General features: G+C 37.3%; 1 protein-coding gene across 6 annotated transcripts in view; it reads left to right on the top strand.

Moving 5' to 3' along the window:
- Positions 1-15682, top strand: part of BTAF1 (B-TFIID TATA-box binding protein associated factor 1) — a 52078-nt gene that overhangs the window by 31314 nt on the left and 5082 nt on the right. For all 6 annotated transcript variants that reach the window (XM_085582552.1, XM_085582554.1, XM_085582553.1 and 3 more), the window contains 22 exons: positions 226-402; positions 916-1056; positions 1177-1301; positions 2355-2475; positions 2552-2656; positions 2890-3039; positions 3631-3773; positions 3939-4113; positions 4588-4791; positions 5689-6115; positions 6780-6970; positions 7890-8043; positions 8133-8242; positions 9557-9758; positions 10151-10299; positions 12586-12738; positions 13224-13345; positions 13551-13718; positions 13904-13981; positions 14062-14191; positions 14857-14998; positions 15159-15289. In XM_085582552.1, the coding sequence (XP_085438678.1) occupies positions 226-402; positions 916-1056; positions 1177-1301; positions 2355-2475; positions 2552-2656; positions 2890-3039; positions 3631-3773; positions 3939-4113; positions 4588-4791; positions 5689-6115; positions 6780-6970; positions 7890-8043; positions 8133-8242; positions 9557-9758; positions 10151-10299; positions 12586-12738; positions 13224-13345; positions 13551-13718; positions 13904-13981; positions 14062-14191; positions 14857-14998; positions 15159-15289 (3498 nt within the window). The remainder of the gene's footprint in view (positions 1-225; positions 403-915; positions 1057-1176; positions 1302-2354; positions 2476-2551; positions 2657-2889; positions 3040-3630; positions 3774-3938; positions 4114-4587; positions 4792-5688; positions 6116-6779; positions 6971-7889; positions 8044-8132; positions 8243-9556; positions 9759-10150; positions 10300-12585; positions 12739-13223; positions 13346-13550; positions 13719-13903; positions 13982-14061; positions 14192-14856; positions 14999-15158; positions 15290-15682) is intronic.

Raw genomic sequence — 15682 nt, 5'->3', positions numbered from 1 at the left:
TGCATGAACAGATAGATCAGCAGGCTTCTGCAGGAGATAACATTGCAGCAGCTTGGCTGTGCCTTGTGTAGTGCTACTGCATGTGCCCCTTAGAACTCCTTACAGATGCTTGTTATAAGGTAGCTGATACATGAGCTTCACCTTGTTTGTATAGCAGTTTGGTCATTTGACTCTTAAGTCAAATTTCATAAAGAAGTATCTGTTTCACTGTTTACTTTTTCCTAGGTAGTGGCACCTGTACGTGAGACTTGTGCTCAGACTTTGGGAGTAGTATTGAAACACATGAATGAAACTGGTGTTCATAAAACTGTGGATGTTCTCCTGAAGCTGCTCACACAGGAACAGTGGGAAGTGAGACATGGTGGTCTCCTAGGAATAAAGTATGCTTTGGCAGTACGTCAGGTAATAACCCTCATGACAAATTGTTGAGAACTTTGGATCAAAAATCTCTGCTCAAAGTAGAGGATGTGGATGATAGTAGCTAGGTGTGATAAAGCAAGCTTGCTTGCAGTGCAGTCCTGTGGGTTGAGGTGTGTGACTACACATTTATAGCCATGCTACAAGTATATAGTGCAAGCTGTGCTTGCAGAAAACATTAGAAATAGAAGATATGCCTGCCTGGTCATGGTGATACTCTCATTTGTAAGGTAACAGAGCAGAGAAGCTTAGGCTATCTGTGGTGGTATTCTGCGGACACTGAGCTTTGTTTGTACCAAAACTGAGCTGATTTACAGTTCATTAAATGTATAACCTATGTTTGGTTTCATGAATGGTAACTTAAAATATTTAGATTACAATGTTGGACCTGTACCATCCTTTTGAAACAAGCAGGTTCTTTCACACACGCAGAGTACATCTTAATTGATTGTATCTTTATAATCTTTGGTTTAAAAATGCTTTTGGTCTTTTTGGCAGGACATGATCAACACTTTGTTGCCTAAAGTGTTGCCTGCGATCATTGAAGGTCTGCAAGATCTGGATGATGATGTCCGAGCTGTTGCTGCAGCATCTTTGGTACCAGTAGTGGAAAGCCTGGTCCAACTTCAATCTCAGAAGGTGACTGAACTATTTTAGGTTCATTTTTGGTCTAAGTGAAGAAGATAATACTTAAAGGCAGCACTGGTTTCATTGTTTTTTGTTTTTTTAATGATAACCCCCCTCTGCTTATTTGTGTAGGTGCCTTTTATCCTTAATACCTTGTGGGATGCACTTCTGGAGTTGGATGACCTGACAGCTTCCACAAACAGTATCATGATCCTTCTTTCATCCCTTCTGACTTACCCTCAGGTCCGCAAATGCAGGTAACTTTTCAATTCGTTTTGCTTCAGTATTCCAGGTCTGAGTGTCCACTTACTGTCAAATTGGAATTATTGGTTTCTTTTGTATTGTGTACCAAGGAGATGATTAATTTAACTCAGTATTTTATTTCTGTTCTGGTTTTTCCGTGAAGTGAAGGCTATGACAGTGCTTCTCTTCTGATTATGTTACTGAAATGCAACAAAGGAACTAAGAATTGTATTAGGCATTGTTAATATGTGATTTTTTTCCCTGTAGAACTTTGGTATTGGAACAGTTCTGAAATAAGCTATAAACATAAATTCACATTGATAGTACGACCAGTAATTCCGACTGGTTGATGACACTGCCTAGTTGCTGTCTCTCTGAGACTCTGACAAATTTAAAGGAACTGCATCTTAGTATGTTAAATTTTTCATAGTACACATGAAAAACTGTAAACTGACAGTATCTGCACTTATATCAAATGTGTACAGTATCTACCTTTTCTCATCATATATGATTAGCACTGTTGAAGTTGGTAAATATAAAATAAAGAATGGAGTTTTCTTACTAATGCAGTCTTTAATTCAGCATGTACTACTTGCATCAGCTGGTATGCCAGTTGCATCAGCTGGTATGCCAGTTGCATCAGTTGATATGCCAGTTCATGCAAAAAAGATGCAAGATTGTTTTAAATTATTTGTAAAGTCATAAATGCTCAACATAAACTTCAGAACAGAAACAGCCCCTTATTTTTTCTAAACAGTTGAACGAAGCCTAACATGTAATCTGGGGAAAAAACATGCCAAAAATACATGCTTAAATTGACTAGTTCTCTATACCAGTTTTAAAAAACACAAACCAGTATTTTCCTGAAAAAAGCTATCAGCTCAAACTATTTTAAATGTATAAGCTGTGGTGATTTAATCCTTCACTTAAAATCCCCAAGTATATGCAATACTTTCTTTTCTTAAAGCTTTCTTTTGGATAAAATGAGAATAAACAAAATTAACTTAGCTCTTTGTGCATGTGTGTTTTTATTCCTGACACTGGCTCTTTCTCTCCCTCTCCTGTAGTATCCAGCAATCCCTGACAGTTTTGGTCCCACGTGTGTGGCCGTTCTTGCATCACACGATATCTTCTGTGCGAAAAGCAGCACTGGAAACATTATTCACACTGTTGTCTACCCAAGACCAGGTAAGAATTAGAGTTATTAATGTCATACTGTGATGCTCATTGGAATATACTTGGTCATATGATATCCTTGTTTCAGAGTTCTTCAACATGGCTGACTCCAATTCTGCAAGACATGTTGAGGCACATATTTCAGTTTTGTATCTTAGAAAGCAACCAAGAAATTCTGGATCTTATTCACAAGGTATTTGCATTACTTTCTCCTGGATGTAGTGCCTGTGTATCCCTCTCTTTCAAATCCTCTGTGCTTTTGTGCAGATGAAGAATAGTGGCTAATGTTAAATACTTCGCAATTGCTCTGTGTGATGCTTTACTGTAGAGCAAATGAGAGTGTTCCTGTGGTTTCTCAGCATGTGTATGATCTTATGTAGACCAGGTACAAATTTATCATGATTTCTACTGTGATTCTTTCCCAAGGTGTGGCTGGAACTGTTAAACAAAGCATCTGTACAGTATGTTGTTGCAGCTGCTTGTCCATGGATGGGAGCCTGGCTCTGCTTAATGATGCAGCCATCTCATTTGCCTATTGACTTAAACATGTTGCTAGAAGTAAAAACCAGGTCCAAAGTAAGTGAAATGTGGTCTCACTGACTGTTCTGAGGAAAGCGGGAAATTGCTTAGCTTTGTATAAAACATGTTCTAAAGACGTTAGAGGGGCGTAGTGGTGCCTTTCTATAGTTCTGAATGTAAACTTGTCTTACAAGCCTCAATTCCACAGAGGAAAAGGGTTCTTGTCAGCTTATCCATGAAGAATTAAGTTCTGTGTAGTGTTCTCTGTGGATGCTTTATAAAAAGTCTTTATTTACATGGCTCTAAAGCCATCTGCTTGCAGGACTGAGTTAAATCCAAAAGCATTGTGTTATTTCTGAAAAGATGCTGAGAGAGCTTTACTTTTTCCTCTGTCTGTTTATCAGCTCTATGTCAAGTATTAACCTTAATATTATAGTGAAGGAATGTAGCATATATTTAATTGGACTACAGAATGCTGTTAATGAAGAGATGATTTACAAGTATTGACTGCTTGAAGAAATCTGTTACCCAAGAAGTGTTCTGTCTTTGTCCAACTTTTCCATGATGCAGTGATTATTTGTATTTTTATGGAATATGAATTCATCTTATCATTGCAAGCACACTTTCAACCTTTCCTTTATTCCACAGGAAAAAGCAGGTGCTAAACTGCGTCAAGGTCAAACCCAGAATAAGGAAGTGATTCAGGAATATATTGCTGGGGCAGACAGCATTGCAGAAGATCCAGCAACCAGGGATTACGTTGTCATGCGTGCTCGGATGATGGCAGCAAAGTCAGTTTACTGGAAATATGAAAAAAAATACATAAAAGCAATGTATTTTTTTCATAACATAGTGTTTTTGCCAAAATCTAATTACCATTTTCACATCTTCATTTTGAATCACTGATTGCAGAGTAATTGTAACATTGAAGTGACTGTTCTTTTTCGTCTTGTTAGGTTGCTGGGAGCACTTTGTTGCTGCATTTGTGACCCAGGTGTAAATACTGTTACTCAAGAAATAAAGCCAGCTGAATCATTAGCTCAGCTACTGCTCTTCCACTTGAATTCAAAATCTGCCTTGCAGAGGATTAGTGTTGCGTTAGTAATCTGTGAGTGGGCAGCCTTGCAAAAGGTAGGATGTTTCTGCAGGAAAAATATATTTTACTTACTATCTCAACCCATTGCTTGTTGTGTGGTACTTAGCTTGAAATAAGATTTCGGAGTTAAGCTAAAATGGTGTTTATAGATCTAAATACCAAAATCTTGATTGTTAGACAATGGAGGAATACAGGACTCAGTAGATAAATGCCAGCTGTCAGAACTATGAGTCAGTAAATATGATCACATTTTTTCTACAAATAAATCTATTCTCAAGATACCTTTATTGAAGGCCAGTGATTCCTTTTAAGATGATTGTCTTTTATCTACTCAGTATCATTTTTAGTGGCAGACTTTTTGTTCCTAATCCTTTATCTTTAATATTCTTGGTTATGAATGTTAATAGTCCCTCTAAAAACTGGATTTTTATAGCTAGATTGAGCTGTCCAAGACTGAACAAAAGAAACTGTGATTATTCAGAAATGCAAATTTTGTTTTTCTGTTACAGGAGTGTACAACTGTGGCTATTTGTGTTCAACCTCGTTTACTTGGAGTCCTTTCTGAGCATCTCTATTATGATGAAATTGCTGTTCCTTTTACACGAATGCAAAATGAATGTAAACAACTCATCTCATTGCTAGCTGATTCGCACATTGACATTGGAAACAGAGTAAACTGCAGTGTATTTACAATAGATCAAGCTAATGAGCTGGTAAGTAGAGGCATGCCTGCATTTCCTCCAAATCTGTTCTTGCCTTGAAATACACCTTCAGCATAATTATTACATAGACAGTAACTTGCAGAAATAATGTGGTGATCTTTGCATATCTCAGGAATAAGATTGTGTAAAGATTCTTACTGTTTCCCCTGATGTGTCTTTACAAAAAATCAAATGCAATGCAAGGTACATACTTAATGGGAGAACCAAACTGAGTGTTCTGATTCCAGGTGTGGATTCACTATTGGAATGTACACACAAGAAAACAAAGCAGGCTTCAAAACCATTGTCAGAAGAATTGTAAATAGACTATGTAAATTCTAGACCTTCTCCCACCTTGCCCCTGACATTTTAATCTTTTTTTAATCTTTTTCCAGTGAAAGATTTAAGCAACAATAGTCAACGATATGTGAGTGGGAAAGGATATGGAAGGTTCTGCATCTACTTTGTTGTGCTTTTTTCTTAGATTTTTATCCTAGTCTCTTTCCTCAAAAGAAAATCAGCTGAGAAACAACTTGTTAGTGTACAGGACCTTGCACAACCTTTCTGGATTATTGTATTCACATTCTTATTTGCTAAACTGTTACATGCATACATATTTCCAGAATATCTAGGTAGAACCAGCAGATATGGGACAATCCAAATTTTTTGGAGTACATGAAACTGTTCTTGTACCTTTGGGAATCTAGGCTTTACGTGTTTATGATACACCTGATTTCTCTTTGATCTGCAGTTCAGGATTCCCAGAAATACGTTTTGGAGCATTTCCTGTTATTTACTGGGAATATGGAGACAGTGATATGTGCTCAAGTGACTCATGTTGTACAATGAAGATATCTTGTTTTATAGTCAATGAAACAGATTTTTAATTCCTTTTTTCCTTTTTCTTAGGTTACTTCTGTTTTCAATGAGGTGACATCATCCTTCACTTTGAATCCCAAAGTTCTGCAACAGTTGGACAGTAAAAGGCAGCAAGTCCAAATGACTGTTACAGAAACAAATCAAGAATGGCAAGTGTTGCATCTGCGAGTCCATACCTTTGCTGCATGTGCAGTTGTGAACTTGCAGCAACTTCCAGAAAAACTTAATCCTGTTATAAAACCCTTAATGGAAGCTATCAAAAAAGAAGAGAATACACTCATACAAAACTATGTGGCTTCATGTATAGCAAAGTTACTTCAGCAGTGTACAACAAGGTCTCCTTGTCCCAACTCAAAGATTGTAAAAAATCTCTGCAACTCCCTGTGTGTGGATCCACATCTTACCCCACTGGCAGCATGTCCTGCACAGCCTCAGAGTAGCCATGAAAACTCAAAAGGTATGACATCTGAGACTGCCAGGATTCTTAATATGTCTGAGCTGTTGAAATGAGTATTTGAATGAGGCTTGTTTCCACTAATTTTTAAAATGCCAGCATCTTAGTATTTATTAATAATGATTCTGTTTATATATTTTAACCTGTGTGCAACTAATGTGTATTGTTTTATGTCTTTAAGGTTTGACTATTGTATGTTCTACTCTTTATTAATGAATGTGTTCTCCTTTATCTCAGAATAAAATAACATTCATATCTGATTGAAAATGAAGCTCTAGTATAAATGGAAACGTCAACAAATGCGAAGATACTGATGGCATCTTTTACTGTATCATGACAGAAATATTGAACTGTTTTAAAGGACACAGAACATAAATTGGTTGGAACTTTAGAACATAATGTGTTCATGTGTTCAAGATAGCATATGTGTTACCTGTGTTCTTCCTGAATTATAATTTCTGGTAGTTTTCACATATCTCATTCAGAGTCTATAATGTGGTCCTAGCACAGTAGCTCTTTGTACAGAAGCTCCATCTTCCTCAAGGATGGAAAAAATTACAGGTTTTTTAAAGCACAATCAGCAGATGACTTGTAGGTAGCTCTCACTTCCTCCTATGTGTTAAACTGCAGCTTAAATTGTTCTCAGCTGTTCTCCCTTTTTTTTTAGGGCCCAACTCTGATAAAGATGGGATGCAGCACACAGTTACTAAGCACAGGGGCATAATTACACTGTACAGACATCAGAAAGCTGCTTTTGCCATCACAAGTCGGCGAGGTCCTACTCCAAAAGCTCCAAAAGCCCCTATTGCAGATCTCCCCACAGGCAGCAGTGGAAGCATTCCAACAGAGCTTGATGAGGTACATTTCAAAAGCTTGAATTTGTAGCTTCACATCTACCCCTCCTTTCCATTACTTTGAATTCACTGGAGTTGACACCATTGCAGTAGGGATGGCAAGGGTTTTGCATCACAAAACAGGAGGTTTTGTGATGCAAGCAGCTTATGGTTGATGTTTTAAATGTTTGACATTAAGAACATTAATAACTCCTGAAATATTGTATTTACTATAGAATATGAATATCCAGTATAAGTTCATGCAGATGGATTTCCACAATGGGGGGAACAAACACAAGAGGATACAAACTGTGCTAGTGTTGGTCCAACTCAGTGCCTGGTGGATGCCTCTGAAGCATTAAAACCAGCAATTGAAATATGATTGTGTAAAACAGCATGTGTGTGTGACTTCCATACTTGATGTCCTAAACTCTTCCCTTTCATTAATTTCAAATTTCAGCATGCTTTAATAAGATTCTAGTCAGGACTGTGAACTTCTAAATAGTGTTGTGGAATTTGTTCTTAATTATTAGTGTCTTTAATAACTTCTGCTTGCCAAAGAGGATGGGAGCAAGAGAAGGGGGATAAATAACAAATCAAGTATTGTAAGTTTTCTAGTATAGTACTGTTCTTGGTATCACTGTATTGGCCATATCTGAGGTTCTGGAACCAGAACCACTTGGAAGCATCTTGTTTAAATGGATCTGCATCAGCAAAGGCCCAATCTCAAATTTATAGACTTTACATAATTGGCTACATAGATTTTTGGTTTTTTACATGTATCTAAAGAATAGAGGAAATAACTTGGGGAAAAAAATCTATTCATTAATGTGTTGTAGGTAGCTATAAACACAATCAGAATTGAATGCCTATGTAATGTCACCCATGACAATAATCGTTATTAAGTGTATCTAACCTTGCTACTTTGAATTGTTTAATTCTAGGCTCAGAAACCTTATGTTGTACAGAGAAGAGGAGCTGAATTTGCCTTATCTACTATAGCGAAACATTTTGGTGCTGAAATGGCAACAGGATTGCCACATCTCTGGGATGCTATGGTTGGTTCGTTAAGGAACAACATTCACATAAATAATTTTGGTAATTACACTTCTGCTTTGAGCTGGGAGGGGTGGCAGGCTGGAGTCGGTATGTCAGTCTTAAACTGAGCACCTTTCTGTTTTTACCAGACCGAAAGGCATTGCTGGAGAAAGGAGATGCTCCTGCCCAGGAGCTGGTGAATTCCTTGCAGGTTTTTGAAACAACAGCAGCTTCAATGGACACTCAGCTACATCCTCTGGTAATTGGCTTTTGTATGAAACACTTAGTCTCTTTCTTGCTAGTGGTTTAAGTGTTCTTTTCTTTTTAAGATGCTTTTCTGATTTTGCTCAAATGGTGTTTTAGTCACTCACTAGCCTGTGTGTTCTCTAAGTCCTTTGTCCTAGTCTTGATAAACTGAACACATAGCTTCCAGCAGTCAAGATGTGCCATTTTAAAGCTGTTCTTTCCCCTTTATTCTGTGGGATGTTAAATTCTGTCGTTTATGCAGGTCGTAGAATAAACCACAAAAGCAAACAGCTACCTAAAAGTTTAGCCTTGGCCTACCCTTTTTTTGAGGAGGTCCTAATCAAGATTGTGTCCCATGTTTGAGTTATGATAATATTTATGTTGTTGTGTTACATTGGAATCAGCATCTCTGCTCTGCTTTATTCTAACTCTGTAGTTCCTAAATCTGGAGAACAGACTGGTAATATGATGCCTTCTGTTTGTTATGAAAATACAGATAAAAATGTGGTTATGCAGAACTGTGTGGCCAACTGAAAGACTTTTTTAGTACGGGCATTTTATATATATACACATAAATGTGGTATGTAGTTATTGTGTAGATTCTTTTGGTGGTGCTAATACTGTATGCAGTTTAAAAAAAGTTTGTAGAAAGTCAAAGAGGCTGAACTTGGTTCATCAAAGCCAATATTTAGGGACTTTCATGCTAGGAAAAACCTGACCATCTGTTTAGGTATCTGATACAAAAGTGTATCTGCACTGATTAAAATGAAGACACATGCACACACCAAAGACACAGATGTATACCCTGCTGAGGAGATGCAGATTTCCTTCTGGGTGTCCTCTTTGTCACACAGAATTATTGAGATTCCCAACATGAGTAATTAATCTGCCTAAACACAAAGGGAATGAGTCTAGGATATATTTGCTAGCTGGAAGGAATTCTTAAATCTGAATATCGGTATTTAAGAAATAATTATTTTCTCTTTAATAAAAAGTTCTGGGTATTTAGTTCTCTATTTTTGGTGTGAAACACTTCCTTGCTAATTAAGGGCTTCATTAATTTTGATTTTGACTGAAATACTGAATATTTTGTTACTCTGAATTTTATCTGCACTGAGGAGTAATACACGTTCAAAGTTCAAATTGCCTTTTTCTTCTGAAATAATTTTTTTTGTTTTAATTATATCTTGCAAATTAGTTGCAAACAATTATATCATTTTAAGCATTCTTAAATTACTTTAAAAGACTCTGTAGTTCAAAAAAGGATCACTTATTTTTTTATAATTAATATTAACCTTTAATCCCCACACCTTTTTGTTTTATTCAGTTAATACAGCATTTGCCTCATCTTTACATGTGCCTTCAACATCCCAGCACTGCTGTGAGACACATGGCTTCCCGTTGTGTGGGTGTTATGAGCAAAATAGCAACCATGGAAACAATGAATATCTTTCTAGAGAAAGTTCTGCCGTGGCTGGGAGCAATAGACGACAACACCAAACAGGAGGGTGCAATTGAAGCACTTGCATGTATCCTTGCTTGGGTATTCAAAAATGCAGAAACTTCTTTACTGTTGTTTCATTTGGGTGAACAAAAATGGGAGGAGGAATGAAATAAAATACTAAGCTGATCTTTCTGCTGTGGAAAGAAACAGAGGAAACTTTCATTTCCATTGCCGTTATTTTATCTACCAAGTGATGTGTTGATGGAGGTAATTCACTTTTTCAAACCATGCTCTTTGCTAGCTAAATATAATTGGGTAGATCAGATTTCCCTGCTTCTGTATTGCTTTGTTACTAGAATTCATTCATGTGAGTGTAACAATTAATTAATGGCTCTTACTGAGTGTGAAATCTCCTGGATGTAGACTTGTCAGACAAACCTGAACTGCTAAAAACTATTTCCTTAATAACCACTCCAGGTGTAATGGAGCAGCTGGATGTTGGTATTGTCCCATACATTGTTCTTCTAGTGGTTCCAGTTCTGGGTAGGATGAGTGATCAGACAAACAGTGTACGTTTTATGGCCACTCAGTGCTTTGCCACACTGATCAGACTGATGCCTCTTGAGGTAAGCTTGAGCTGTAAATATATGGATATGTGAACTGTCCTGTGTCCACTCTCACCAGCTGCAAAGTCCAGGCTTCTGGCTTATTAAATGCTGAATGAGTAACTGGGTTTATAGGTGTTGAGTCTATATCAGAAAATAGATGATGTGCCCTTTTTAAGTAAAATGAACAAAATTAGACAATGTGCTAGCAATTTTCTAATTTAATGTTAAAATAAAATTTTTCTTTATAGGATGCTCATGTCAGCTGTATACATAAAATTAAGTGGTAGATTTTGTGTGTAATGCTGCTTTTCTTAGTTTGGGTTTAAAAGTTTTAGGTGTTCTATGTGCACTCTCCTTGGGTATGTGTGTTGCTGAATATGTTGTCAAGAGAAATGCAAAAAGCAATACTGGTTTAAAAGCCATCAAAAATAACAGTAATAGAAATAGTGTGGGAATAAGTAGGGTCACTTATTACTAGTTTCTAAAATCAAAAAGCACCACCCTACATATTTAGGCAAAATATTGTATATTATGATGCAGTAGTGTTTAATCAGTACAGATCTGCTTCAGTCTTTCACTCCTGCTACAATTTGCATACCTCACGCAAATTCTGATGTTATGCATCAAGGACTGCAATACTTCTAAGTAGCTTAATGTGACCACCAGATGGTAATAGAAGACAGTTTAGAATTTCCACAGCAATAATGAAAGACAATTGACAGCTTAATACATTTTTTGTTCTTTCACTTTTTAATTTAGCATAATAAAATTTTAGAATCTGATAACTAGTGATCTGCCTTAACAGGAGCACACTTACTTTGTGTGCTTACACTGAGATGTTTGACAAGTTGAAAGCGAGCAAAGAACTTAATTCATAGCATGTTCATTGCAGTGCCATTTGCACCAGGGCCCTTCTTCATATGCATCTGAAACACAGTCCTGTGGAATACACATAGCTTAGGGCTTGGGGGCGGGTTAAAGCTATTTTAATAAAGTTTAGTGAGAATTTCTTAAAACATACTGTACTTGTTTTTATTAATTGCATGCATATGCATGATCACTTCATATTTCTTTTCCATAGTTATGGAAGAAGTGCCTTCAAATTTCCCTTTCTGGTTAAGTTCAGTATCACATATTGAACTATATTAAATATGTAAGCATAGAGTGAAGCACATTAATAGTGAGAGAAAAGTCTTGTCATGGAACAGTATTTTATTTAACAATAAATTAATAGCATTGTGAGTGAGTTGGGGAAACTTAAATGTGCTCTGTTTCCTGCATCTTTATGCTCAAATTGATTATTGCTGCAACCATAAAAATGAAAGTATGATTGAAAGAAGGTTTGTAAGATAAATGGTTCAACTTTATCAAACTTGTATTCATAAGCAATTCTGCTGCAAGCTGACAACATATTTGAACCAAATTACCTGCCATAGTGTTCATACTGCAGGTAAGTTCTCAAAGGGAGTGTAGGCAGAGCATTTTGAACCAGGAGGCTGCTGTCTCTGTGTGTGCTTCAATATCATATGGGACATTACTAACATCCCCTTCCTTACTAACCACATACACAGTGGGATTATTTGGCAAAGTTTTTTTTTTTAGCCAGGAGCCCTCTGTAAGTGGGCTTACAGATTAGTAAGATGAGTGTTGAAGTAAAGCTGACTAAAGATGGAAGAGGCCCAGAAAAATGGGATGACAGATGTGATGGTGGGAAAATAGCAGTGCCTTTGCTGCTGCTGTATGTTATTAGCAAGGAAGAATGAGCATATTTGGCCCCCCAAATGCCTTCTTTGGGCTTTTGGCCTGGTATGGGGAGTACTTAGGAAGTAAAGGTCAGCTGTTAAAAACCTAGAGGGGTTTAGGTTTTTTTTTTCTCCTCCTAATAGTTTCCAAATGCTTGAATTCATCCTATGGGTTTCAGTATCACTTTAGATCTAATTCTATTAAGTAGGAAAAAAATCCATCAAACTTTGGATGGTAGCTTGTGGCTCAAGAGGAGTTGGGTATCATGGGATTCTCTAACCAGCCAGATAAACCCTCTGATTAGAGGTAGAATAGCTCAGTCTTTGTAGAATCTTAGAATCTTTGTCTCTTGCACCTTACAACCCTGCATGTGTTGACCTACAATTAATCAAACAAGTATAGCTAACTCTTGTATTTAAGTTCTGAGTTTAGAATCATAGAGTTGAGACGATTGCAGATCTTTGTGTGTTTAAAATATCTGAGTAGTATGAGGTTTAAGTTCTCTGTGTGGCAGTTAAGTCTTATAGCCCTTACATGACTGCTTTAAAAATGTTACCTTAGGCTGGTATACCAGACCCACCAAACATGTCTGAAGAATTAATCAGAATGAAGGCTAAAGAACGTCACTTTCTGGAACAATTACTGGATGGAAAAAAACTGGAAAATTATGAAATTCCAGTACCAATCAAAGCAGAGCTCAGAAAATACCAGCAGGTAACAGCTTATACTTTAAAAGTTCCAGTCTGATACAGCTTCCTGGGGTAGTAGGAGTTGTTCAGATACATTTTTCTTGTGGATTTTTTGAGTGTTTGGTTTCAGTTGTGCAGTGTGTATCTTGGACTTCGGGTAAGGAGGAGCAAATGAAATAATGCATGCTTCTTATACAGTTCTAGTGATGTATTTTCCCATTCCTGGATTTTGCTTTTTTTTTTCTGGGAATGGCCAGTGGGCTGTGCCTTGCTAACACTGACTCTGGCAGCAAATCACTGTCAGGCCTCATTGTACCATTTGGGTGTTTGTTTTTCCCATTATTCCCCCTGCTTTTAGTGAATGGGCTGTAGTAGATGCAGTAGTAGAGTGGGAAACCAACTCCTAGTTTGGCAATGCTGGGTCATTGAACATATGGATGTGTGAACTGAAGCTCAGCTAGCAAAAAGCCAGGTTTTATTTGAGGCACTCTCCTTCTTTTCTGATTTCAGGATGGAGTGAACTGGCTTGCATTTCTCAATAAATACAAACTTCATGGAATTCTTTGTGATGACATGGGCTTAGGAAAAACTTTACAATCCATTTGCATTCTTGCAGGTGATCACTGCCTCAGGTAAGCTTAAACAAATCACATTCTGTCTTAGACTTTAATGTTAGGTCTTGTGTGGTAATCAATCTGGGCATAGTGCTGGGCAGCTGTGACTATATGTGGCTGTGCTTGGATAGGGGGTTTGGACCAGGTGGCCTCCACAGGTCCCTTCCCACCTCAACTGTTCTGTGGAAAACAGTTTTTTTAAAACTGTTTTATACTCTTCAAGGGCTCAAGAATATGCAAGAACAAAACTGGTGGACAGTGTTCCTCTTCCCTCCTTGGTGGTGTGTCCTCCTACACTCACAGGACACTGGGTGGATGAAGTGGGCAAATTTTGCTCAAAAGAATATCTTAATCCATTGCACTATACAGGACCTCCTACTGAGAGAGCAAGGTAACCCATCTTGCATTTATAACTGGTTTAGGGTAAAATATCATACATGGAATTTTTCCATTTACTTCACTACTACTACTGAAGCATAGTTTGTGGGCATGGGAACATTTGTGGTGGTATCTTTAAAGGCTGAAATAATAACATGTAAGGAACACTTAAATTAACTCCTCATTTTTTTTCTTAAGATTGCAACACCAGGTGAAAAGACACAATCTCATAGTGGCTTCATATGATGTTGTAAGAAATGACATTGACTTCTTCAGGTAAGAATTGGCTTGTTTTCTGAGGTGTTTAATCGCTTAGAGTTTTAAATGCTACTTAAGTCTGTGTTCTTCTTTTCTAGAAATATTAAGTTTAATTACTGCATTCTTGATGAAGGCCATGTAATAAAAAATGGAAAAACAAAGTTGTCAAAAGCAGTAAAACAGCTGACTGCTAATTACAGGATAATACTTTCTGGGACACCAATCCAGGTAACTGATTTTCTATTTTGGATGAATAATAGAAAACAAACAAGATAAACCTATCTTACACTCAGTTTTATTGTACCTTTTAACAATCATCTTGTTCAAAGTATACATTGTAAAACAGCTTTTCATTTCTAAATGCTCAAAATTACATCTTTTCCCTTTCCTGGTATACCTCTGTATAGGGAAATGAATGCAAGTTTTGTCATATTAATGGGGTTCAAAAGCTGGCAGCAAGACTTCCTCTCCCACTTCCTCTTTAAGTGTCAGGCAAGGAAGATACCATTTCCCTATGCCTCAAGTAAAATTAGCAGGAAACTCAGTTCTGAGATCTCCAGATTTTGAGCTTTGTCCGAATGACATGGCTGTGCAGTATCTGTCTCACCCAGGACTAAGAGCACTGGTGTGTCCTGGGTTTTGTTAACCAGGAAAACTCTGGGTGTGGCTTAAGGCACTGGGCACAGGGGGAAGTCCATTTTTACATTCAAGTGCATGCAAAGGTATTTCTGTTACTTAGATGGATGAAAGAGCCACCAAAGCTCCAGGAGCTAGGGAGTGGGTTGTGGTGTGAGGCTTGTAGGGTTTTAAATATGTATGGAAATATTTTCTGATACCTTGCAACAACTTATTACTTATGAAAATAATTTGTCAAATCTTTCTTTTATGTTCAGAACAATGTCTTAGAGTTGTGGTCGTTGTTTGACTTCCTAATGCCAGGATTCCTGGGCACTGAGCGCCAGTTTGCAGCTCGTTATGGCAAACCAATCCTGGCAAGCAGAGATGCCCGAAGCTCCAGTCGAGAACAAGAGGCTGGTAAGGATCAAATGTTTCATCTTTAGGCTTTTGGTTTAGCCTTCTAAATGAGAACTGCTAAGAAAAGAAATGTGGTTATTTCTAACAGCAGAGACTGAAGAGATTGTATGTTTTGAAAAATGTTTTTCTTTTAAAACACTGGTGCTGTTGTTCTCACTAGGGGTACTTGCAATGGAAGCTCTGCACCGCCAAGTCCTGCCATTCCTGCTAAGGAGAATGAAAGAGGATGTGCTGCAAGATCTTCCACCCAAAATTATTCAAGATTATTACTGTATTCTCAGTCCTCTACAGGTATGCTTAAAAGGTGGCTGAAAGTTTATTTTTCAGCACATTTAAGACTTCAAAGGCATGAATTCTGTATTCCTGTGTCAATCTGATATCAGCTCTGACATTCTCTGGATGTACTAAAAGAATTTTGTAGTATGTGTTAAAAACACTAATTCCAGTCCTGTAGTAATAGAATGTTTCTTGGGTTTTATTTTGGGCATTGATCAGGAACAACATGTAGGCATCTGCAGATTGTTTTTCAGTAACACTCTCCAAGCTGAAAGAAAACAAATGGCAAGAGATTCTGTTATTAATGTTTATCTTGTGTTACATACGAAATAGCTTTCTTGTATGATAAATCAGAATTTTAACTTGAAACTAAACTCTGAATAGGGCAATCTGTCAGAAAAAACACAC

The sequence above is a fragment of the Lonchura striata genome, chromosome 6, assembly GCF_050655825.1.
Source record: "Lonchura striata isolate lonStrDom1 chromosome 6, ASM5065582v1, whole genome shotgun sequence".
NCBI lineage: Eukaryota > Metazoa > Chordata > Aves > Passeriformes > Estrildidae > Lonchura > Lonchura striata.
Note: the sequence above shows the minus strand (reverse complement) of the source record. Positions and strands in the feature narration are given on the sequence as shown.